The following is a 9828-nucleotide window of genomic DNA, read 5'->3' as shown; positions in this document are numbered from 1 at the left end:
GGAGGTTATCCGTCTCTCCTGCCAATCCTGGAGACATATTTAGACAGGACCAGGTGGGGGCCGAGGGGTGCCAACCTCAAGGGCAGCTCCGGTTCCCTCCCCGCCCCCTGTTCCTAGCCCTCCCCCTGACCCTGTTTCTCTTGGCTCTGTCGGCAGTTTCTCCAGGACCTAGCAGTGTCCTCTGTCCACTGCTCTGGGCCATTCCCCACCCCACCCCCATCGTGAGCCCCTAACTCAGGATTTGGGACCCAGGGGCCTCTCCCTACCCCAGCTAACCTCTTCTGGACCGGGAGAGCCGACCCAGATCCCACTACCTCCATGAATGCTGCAGACAGGATGGGGGCCAGAGCTGTGCCCGGCCTGCGGCTGGCACTGCTGTTGCTGCTGGTGCTAGGGACACCCAAGTCAGGGGTGCAGGGGGAGGACGGGCTGGAGTTCCCCGAGTATGATGGTGTGGACCGTGTGGTCAATGTCAACGCAAAGAACTACAAGAATGTGTTCAAGAAGTACGAGGTGCTGGCACTGCTCTACCACGAACCCCCCGAGGACGACAAGGCCTCACAAAGACAGTTTGAGATGGAGGAGCTGATCCTGGAGGTGAGTGGCGGGCTCCGCAGGCCTGCAGAGCAGCCCAGTCCCTCTCTGCACCCCTCTATCCTGCAACTCCATGTAGATCTTTAAGAGTGGGATCTGGGCGTGAGGGGCAGGGTAGCAGGACCCTGTCTCAACCAACAGGACCAACAGGACCCAAGTGGCATATGACCTGAGCCAGAAGAGAAACAGAGATTCAGGAACCCCCAAAGTACCACCGTAGTCAGGCAATTTAAGGAGGGAGGGGGGTGCTGCAGGGGGAATCTCTCCTCCATGCTAGAGGAGGGTGGTAGTACTAGGTTTGGCTAGGACTGGGGTGACCCTGGAAGGGGGGCAAAAAAGGAAAAGAGAGGTTCTTCAGGGGAAGGTGAAGAACTGCAGTACACCCCCAAATCTACTTTCCTAACCAAAACGTACCCTCTCTCCATACACTTCAGGGGCTGCGCCCCAAAGAGATCCAAACTGAGTATAAATTTAAATGTTATTGACATTTTACTTGCATGTCATTGATTTAATGGCTAAAGGTTTAATAGAGCCCACCATGCCTCCCACTGGCCTCTCAGTCCCCTCCCCCTGCCATCTGCCCCTATTGGATCAAGCTGGGCACCCCGACTGGAAAATTCTTGTGTTTGGAGGAGGCTTCACCATGCCTTCCCCAACGTGTCTTTGTGGGAAGATTCTCCTCACCCCCAAGCTGAGCTGGGGCACAAAGGAGAGAGAGAGCCTATTGTTACAAGAAAAAAGCCCATGTTTGGAGATGACTGGAAAATGTGGTCACACAGCCCTCCAGGAGCCGGGATGGGTTGGAGTCTCCTTGTCCAAGCTGCTGCAGCCCCTCCTCAAGTTTGGCAGGATGGAGAGGCCCCAGCTTGCCCAGAGCTTGGAGTATTTCAGGGCAAGACACCAGGACTGTAGGTTCTCATTTCTGTGTGCCCCTGCTGGGTGCTGGAACCCGCCGCCTGATTAATGAGCTGAGTATTTTTATCCCGAGCGCTCAGCATCCCTGGCCATCCACCTGTCCCACCCTCCTGAGAATCCGAGCGCCCCGAGTCTGTGTTAGGTGGGGAAAAGCTGCGAACCATGCCCAAGGCAGAGTGCATCAGGGTTGAGAGCCCCGCTGGGAGGCCCATGAGGACAGGGACCTAGGGTGTGACTCTCCATAGCCTAAGGACAGCCTGAAGTAGAGAGTGAAAGGGAAAGTCCCACCCCATTGAGGAAAACCAGGCCTATTTCATCTCTAATCTTTGTCAGTCTCTCTGCCTCAAGAGTGACCAGTGGGGGCCACGGTGACCTCTACTCTCAGCTCTCTGGCTCTCGCTGCTCCTCAGCAACATGGACAGAGCCCCACGCCCCCCACCCTCTTGCCCTCCAAAATCCTCCCCATTGGGACTCACTCAGAAGAACCCCAGGGACGTGTAACATCACCCCCACACTGAGCGTGGTCTTTGATCAGTATGAAGTACAGGGCTCAGCTCCGAAGGAGGAAAGAGCCTCAGTCATCCTGAAGCTAGACCCCTCAGCATCCCTAAGGAACCTGGAAGTACATGCACAGTGCCTTAAAGTTCAACAGAATAAGCACATTGTAAATGAGCAATAGGTGTTCAGGAATTAAAATTGGACCACAGACCAAAAGGGTGGAGGGGGGCGTGGTAGGGAAAGTGGAGATATCCTGCATCCTAGCACCGTGTCAAGGTTAACTTATATTCCCTGCATCCCAAATGACCCAGCTCGAAAGCATGAGACCGGGAATAGTGGTTACTAAGAATTCCAGAGGCTGATATTAACCCTAACTCTCCCTTCAGTTAGCAGCCCAAGTCCTAGAAGACAAGGGTGTTGGCTTCGGGATGGTGGACTCTGAGAAGGACGCGGCTGTAGCCAAGAAACTAGGTAAGGGAGGGGTGGGAAGAGCAGGGAGGGGAAGGTGACCGGTGAGAAAATACTGAAATTTGGAGGGTTATGGCTGGGGGTTCCAGCCTCTCCTTTATTCCTTATAGAGACCCATGCTCAAATCCAAGAAAGAGGAGAAGGTGGCCTTCTTTATACCTACCCAAAAAAAGGGGCTAGGTTCTGGAGGAAAGGGGGAATCAGGGAACACAAGTGGGGCTGGAGAGACCTCTGCAAACTCCTCTTCCAACCCCTCCCCCTCCAGAGCCGTGGGCTGGGTATTACAGTACCAGCCACCAGGGGGCAGCTCAGGCCTGAGACTGGACTCCGGAAGTGGATGGGGGAGGGGTGGCCAGTAATGAAGTCATCTGGTCAGTAATAGCTGAAGGTTAAAGTGCTGGACTGGGAATCAGCAACTACAGTCTTCAGAGGAGGTAACAGGAAGATCTGTCTCTGGTTATGGCAGGCAGAGAAAGGGGGGAGACATCTTGCTAGGACCTATATCTCCCTACGTCCTCCCCTAGCATTCCCACCTGACGCCAGCTTCCCCCTGGAGAGCCCCTGGGGCCAGACTAGCCACCTAGGCTAAATCCAGGGGTACAGACACCGGGGATGGAGGGGCTGAGAGGCAGTGAGCAGGGTCGGGGACAGGGCAAGATGTGTGGTCTAGTGAAGGATTATGGAATGGGCTGCAACCCTGGATTTGGACCCTTGGACCTGTGGGAAGGTTGCAATCATGGCACACCTCTGGCTCACTCCCTAGGACTAATTGAAGAGGACAGCATTTATGTATTCAAGGAAGATGAAGTCATTGAGTATGATGGCGAGTTTTCTGCTGACACCCTGGTGGAGTTTCTGCTTGATGTGAGGACTCCGCTGGACCTAATAGCCTTGCTTTAAGACCTCACACCCTTCCGACCAACTGCAGCCCCCCCCCCACACACACACACGGCAACAGAGAGCCCCTTCCTCCCCGTTTCCCAGCCCTCTTTTCCCTGATCCCTCTCCTTGCCTCTACTACTGAGTTCAGAAACTCACTCTCTTCCTTCAATGTCCTTGCTCTTCCAGGTCCTAGACGACCCTGTGGAATTCATTGAGGGTGAACGAGAGCTGCAGGCATTTGAGAATATCGAAGATGAGAACAAACTCATTGGCTACTTCAAGAGCAAAGACTCAGAGCGTGGGTAACCCTCAGACTCCACTGTCCCCTCCGCTGGTCCCCCACTTCACCTATCCTCCTACCTCCCCACTTCACCCGCTGGCTCAGCATCCCTACCTCCTCACTCCTCTTGCCATGGTGGGTCCATCGACTGCTCTGATCTCCCTGCACTCTGGGGGTTTCACAGACAGGCACCAAGGCATTCCCCTACCCCCACCCCACCACTGTATGTAACCACTCTCAGAGGACTAGAGGGGGTGAGTCTCAGAATGAACCCCACCTGCCGAAGAAGAATTGGGGAATGACAGAGGGGGGATGGTTCCCTGGCAGACCCTGGTTTCCCCAGAGACTGACTCTGCATTCCCCCCTCAGATTACAAAGCCTACGAGGAAGCAGCGGAGGAGTTTCATCCCTACATCCCCTTCTTCGCCACCTTCGACAGCAAGGTTCTCCTCCCTGCTGCTGCACTGGGTCTCCCTCACTCCCCTCAGCTGCCCTCCAGCCCCCTCTCCCAGAATCAATGGGGGACCTCCTCCCTCTCTACACATCAGTACTCCCCAACCCCACCCCTCCTCGGGCCTCCCCCATCCCACAGATTTTAAATTATCTAACCCACCCCTCTCTCATCTTCAACCAAAGCCCAGAGAAGTTAAGACACTTGTCCAGTGTCACAGAGGCAGTGACAAGGGCCCAGGTTGTCTCACTCCCTGCCTGACATCTTCTCCCCCATAATACTTCTTCTCACCATGACCCCATGTCCCCTGCCCCACTCCCCCATCCCCTCCCCGAAAAGGTGGCAAAGAAGCTGACCCTGAAGCTGAACGAGATCGATTTCTACGAGGCCTTCACAGAAGAGCCTGTGACCATCCCGGACAAGCCCAATAGCGAAGAGGAGATTGTCAACTTCGTGGAGGAGCACAGGAGGTGGGGAGCAGGGGCAACCCTCTGAGCAGGGTAGGCTCCTCCCCAGGCTAGAACACGTGTCTGTGACAGGGGCTAGGGGAATCTCAGCCAACCAGGAGGCGGGTCTCTCCTAGAGATGAATACACTTCTGGTATCAGTTCTTATTGATATACTGACCATTTTGCACAATATTTTGCACCCCAGCACTTAGCCCAGAGCCTGGAGCACACATAGAAGGTGCTCCATGAATGTGTACGGTTCATTGTGATGTTGACCGAGACCAGTGTTGAGTGCCTGTGGTCTGCCAGGAACTCCGAGGTGCTCTCTCTCTTATTATATTTAATCCTTTTAACAACCTCAGTTAAAAAGAGTCCACGAGTAGTGTCAGAACTGGATTCTAATCCAGATTTGGCCTGTGTTCTTTCTCATACATTACCTACACCAGTGGTTCTCAACAGGGGTGGAGGGAGTGGCGAGGGAGGGGGAGGATTTTGTCTTCCAGTGGGTTATTTGGCAATGGCTGGAGACATTTTTGGTTGGAGAGAGAGCTACTGGTATTTAGTGGGTAGAGGCCAGGGATGCTGCTAAATATCCTACAATGCACAGGACAGCTCTCCCACAATGAAGAATTATCTGGCCCCAAATATCACTAGTGCTGAGGTTGAGAAACCCTGCCCTGCATTCACACATAATTCTCTTCCTTCACAGTACTCCACAGCTGGAAATACCCATTCATCAGTGCAAACACTACTTCTCTTACTCTCTCCCACTAGATTATGGTCCGCTTCATCAGGGCAGGAATGTTTGCCTTGTCCAACTCTGTCTACACAGCACACAGCACCTAGCATAGCGTTGAGAACATCTCCAACACTCAGTGTTATTGAATGAATGAGTGAATGAAAGAATGAATGAATGAACACCCAAATGTCCAGGTCTTTCTCCCGAAAGTCTCTCTTCCAGTCCCCTTGCCCACGCTTCTCTCTCCTACCTGCTTTAACCATGCAATTATCTGGGCCTGGTGCCCAGAGCTTAGACTTTGCCAGATGGCTTTGTTCAGGGCTGCAAGCTGTCTACGCCCTAGGCATGACCCTGTGGCAGCCTCTGCTATGGGGACCCTCTGGAGCCAAGGGTGTCCTTCTTGCCCACTGAGTAGTGACTTTCTTTCTCTTCTAGATCAACCCTGAGGAAACTGAAGCCTGAGAGTATGTATGAGACCTGGGTGAGTGTCCCAGATGGGGCCCAGGCCCTCGCAGGAGCATGGGAAAACTCAAGTCCTAGAAACATCCAACGCTGCTGCTCCTCATGTCTTGCTTATAGGAAAGACAGTGCACCACAAAGGTGGAGGGTTTCTGTTCTGAAGAACATGTCAGGAGTTGGGGGACACACATAACTTGATGACGATGACAAGGGAGGAGCTCTAAGCTCTGGGGCTGAAAGGTTTGCCAGCGGAGGTGTGGGGACCCTGGAGTGGAAGGGGGCAGTGTACTTGGAAAAGGGTCACCACCACAAGAATACACCTGCTCCAGAAGGTGGATTTCCACAAAAGTTAGGTCCAAGGTAGATCTAGGGCCTGTTCTGGGCTCTCTAACTTCAGTGAGTATAGCTAAGGTCTCCCCTCCCTGCCCCGCACAGGAGGACGATCTGGATGGAATCCATATTGTGGCCTTTGCAGAGGAAGCTGATCCTGGTGAGGGAGGAATACTGGATTGGATTTGGGGCAGGGGCGGGGGCACTGGTGAGAGAGAGAGATGGGGTATTTATCAGAGCATAGGCTTTTAACACATAAGACGGAATAAATTAAAAAAAAAAAAAAAAAAAAAAAAAAAAAAAAGACGGGTTTTTTTAGAGCACAGTTTACAAGCAGCCTGGGGCTAGACATGCGGAGTTGTGGGAGGCGGGAAAAGAGCTGGACTCCTGTTTCCTCTGTGCCCCACCGTGCACTTATCACCTGTGTTCCCTCCAAGATGGCTATGAGTTCTTAGAGATTCTCAAGGCTGTGGCCCAAGATAACACTGAAAATCCTGACCTGAGCATCATCTGGATTGACCCTGATGACTTCCCCCTGGTAAGAGATATCACTCAGGCACTGCTGTCCGAGGCAGGGCACATCCCAAGGTGGAGCCTGTTTCAGAGTTCCTATCCCCACCTCCTAGTGGAGGAGCCTGTCGCATGCTCAGGGGCACTGAGCACATCCTGAGAAAGGGGACACAGGATGATGGGAAGTGTGGGAACAACAGGATTCCCAGAGCAGAGGCTGAGCAGATAGCTCATGTGCCCAGGGCTGGCTCCTTCTAGAGAAAACCAGAGTTTGGGGGAGCAGAAGGGCACATTAACCCTGCATGTGGGTGTCCACAATCACAGAATCAAAGCACAGAAATTCCACGTCTCAGGGCACGGCTCTGTTCCCAGCTGAATCCCCAACACCTAACACTCTTCGTTCAGGATCAGAACAAGGTTTCCTATCAAGTTTTCCTCGGAAACGAGGGACCAATGTCCCCAGCTGACCCTCTTGATACTTTCCTTTTGGGATATCTACACTTTAACTGCTTATTTCTACCCATTCCCTTCAGGCACTATAGCTGGACCTATCCACCAATCTACCGTGGGTTCAGTGCCCTCCCCCTCCCCCTGGCTGACCCTCACACTCACACTCACCCTCCTGGACTCAGGTGCTCCTAGCCTCCATTACGTTGCCATATGTGGTCTCTCCACAGCTGGTTCCATACTGGGAGAAGACGTTTAACATCGACCTGTCAGCCCCACAAATAGGAGTCGTCAATGTTACTGATGTGAGTTTCCTTCCCTCATCCCCGGTTGACCCCCAACTCTCCTTCCCAACATAGCTAGTCCTCCTCTGCTCTGCTAACTAGGAATTGAGCCCTCCCCACAGGAGTTAGACATGCCCAGTCTAATGGCTGGAAAGAGGGAGATTCCTGCCCTGAACACATCCCTGCCTCTACCTGTTGGAACTGACTGCTCGTCCTCCAAAGCCCAGTTGAAATCCTCTCTTCTCCATGAAGTCTTTCCAGATCTCCCATTTGGAATTGTTCCCTCCTTGGCACTCCCAGCGCCCATGTGGCATTGAGAACATGACTTTTATATGGCTATTTATGTATCATGTCTGTCTCTTCCAGGAGACTTTGAGCTTTTTGAGGGCAGAAATCTCCTCATTCACACACAGATAGGCTTCAAAAATATTTGTTGAGTTGAATAAGTCACAGCCTGCTTTCATATAATTCTCAGTCTAACTGAGGAGGTAGGTATTCTGTTAACTACCAGGTCAAATCTGATAAACTCTATAATAGAGATACCAATAAAACACCAGGAAGGCACAGAAATCAAAGTGACTTCTGCTTGAGAATCAGAGAGGGTTTAAAAGGGGTAGAGTTTAAAGTGGAGATTGTTGTAAATCAGGCTATACCTCAATTTTAAAATATAAAAAATTAATTAAAGCTAAACGATTAAAAAAAATTAAAACACACTGGAGATTGTACTGTGTATAAGAGTTCTACAAGTGAAAATTATATGAGTCATTTCCAAACTGATGGAAAAGTTAGTGCAAAAGGTCAAAAAGTAGGAAAATGAATATCAGATTTGGGAAAGGGCAAGTCGTTTCTTACGGCTTGAGAGTCTAGAGATCTCTGAGGATGGTGCTAGAAAAGCAGGTATTGGAAAGTCTTGAATGCTAAAGAGTTGCTGACTTTATTCTCCAGGCCATGAAGAGCCACCAGTGGTTTTGCATTAAGGGCATGATAGAGAGGTCTGTTTTAGGAAGCTCAGCATGGCAAGAGCTTGTAAGAAAGACTGAAGGGAGAAGGTCTATTTGCTGATCCAGCAATTCTTTCTACTCCCACTGTCACTATTCCAACCTAGACCCCCACCTGGACAGTTTTCCTGCCCAGTGACAGATGAAGAGAAGGGACAGAGGATGTACAGAGTCCAGTGAGTGGGAGGACAGGTCTAAAGACCTGAATCGGGCTTAGTTCTGATGCCTTGTCTGTGCCATGTCCTAGGCGGACAGCATATGGATGGAGATGGATGATGAAGAGGACCTGCCTTCTACTGAGGAGCTGGAGGACTGGCTGGAGGATGTACTGGAGGGCGAGATCAACACAGAGGATGATGACGATGATGACGATGATGACTAGTTGCTGTGGCAGCCATCCCCTAGCCCCACCTGCTGTCCTCCTGCCCGCTCCTCCTTCCCTGTCCTTCCCTGAGCTCCTCCAGGGACACTAGGTCATTCTCTGCCATGGGGCCCACTGGGGTCTCTATGCTGCGTGCTGAGATTCAAGGAGCTACTTCTCCCCACACACCAGCCCAGCTATCTCATCTGACTTCTGTTTCTTGTCCCACCATGTCCCTGTATCTATTATTTGTTTCTTCCATCACTCCCTACATGCTTTCTTGTGACTTCCCTCTTGCCATATCTATGGGCCCCCATCTCTCTTCTGCTCCCTCCAGCTGAGCACACTCTTCCCCCACTCTCTCAAGTCTTCTATCCTTCTGACTGTCCTGTCCCTGGCCAGGGGGACGGGAGGGTACTGTGTTTGGGGCTGTATCTTAGCAATCTCTTGTTAATGTACTTGGGTCAAATGAGAGACCTCAATAAAGGATCTGGAGCAACATGAGCAAGTGTCTGTTGATGAGGTCTCACCCCTAGGGCAGGAGGGAGGCAGCCAGAGGATGGGGGAATTAAGGTGTGGGTACCTTGTTAGGGGACTGTGATAGCAGGGGGGTGGGGCTCCTCCCTCCAGGCAGTTATCCCAGAGAAGCTTGGATTATTTATCTGCTGAAAGTCAAAAAGGCTTTTCTGAACACATGGTGTTTGTCCAGCACCACTGTCAGGCTTTGGGAGAACAGAGAGTGCTGGGCCTGTCCCTGCTCTCTAGCGGATTAGTCAAGACACTGGGAAGTCAAGACAAGCACAATGAAGAACTGAAGAAAAATACAAAGCAATATGTAATTAAGTGATTATGGGCTGCTTGATAGCACCCTCCCTTGCAGCTCTTATTTGAATGGCAAGACTGAGTCCAAAAAACACTTCCTTGGTGCGGCCTGCCCAGAGGTGGCCCCTCCAGCAGCTCCCTCCTCTGGGGTCCCACTGCACTCTCTCTGTCCACCTCTATTCTAGTACTAGCTCTTCATTTACATGTCTGTCATCCCCACCAGACTGTGAGCCCCTTGAAGGCAGGACCCCAGGCTTTTTCTCTGTGTCCACAGGGCCTGGCACACCAAAAGTAGTCCCTAATAAATGTTTGTTAAAAGAAGGAACAAATGAATAGAATGGC

At 51.8% G+C, this 9828-nt stretch overlaps 1 protein-coding gene across 1 annotated transcript; it reads left to right on the top strand.

The window, feature by feature from the left end:
- Positions 1 to 297: 297 nt before the first annotated feature.
- Positions 298 to 9154, top strand: CASQ1 (calsequestrin 1). Its single transcript, XM_081224166.1, has 11 exons — positions 298 to 597; positions 2394 to 2478; positions 3239 to 3339; positions 3544 to 3655; positions 4007 to 4080; positions 4428 to 4558; positions 5711 to 5756; positions 6170 to 6224; positions 6502 to 6602; positions 7252 to 7326; positions 8551 to 9154. Exons 1-11 carry the CDS (start codon positions 319 to 321, stop codon positions 8683 to 8685), a joined length of 1194 nt encoding a protein of 397 aa, XP_081080292.1. The 5' UTR covers positions 298 to 318; the 3' UTR covers positions 8686 to 9154.
- Positions 9155 to 9828: the final 674 nt, after the last annotated feature.

This window comes from Mesoplodon bidens (assembly GCF_964165515.1).
Source record: "Mesoplodon bidens genome assembly, chromosome: 2".
Taxonomy (NCBI): domain Eukaryota; kingdom Metazoa; phylum Chordata; class Mammalia; order Artiodactyla; family Ziphiidae; genus Mesoplodon; species Mesoplodon bidens.
The sequence above is the reverse complement of the archived record's forward strand: the minus strand, read 5'-3'. Positions and strand labels throughout refer to the sequence as shown.

Bases quoted from the DNA above. Each gene is read 5' to 3' on its own strand.
- CASQ1 (XM_081224166.1), top strand. From the start codon at position 319: ATGAATGCTGCAGACAGGATGGGGGCCAGAGCTGTGCCCGGCCTGCGG. The intron at 4,081-4,427 runs GTTCTCCTCCCT...CTCCCCGAAAAG, and splicing joins TCGCCACCTTCGACAGCAAG to GTGGCAAAGAAGCTGACCCT. The intron at 6,225-6,501 runs GTGAGGGAGGAA...GTTCCCTCCAAG, and splicing joins TGCAGAGGAAGCTGATCCTG to ATGGCTATGAGTTCTTAGAG.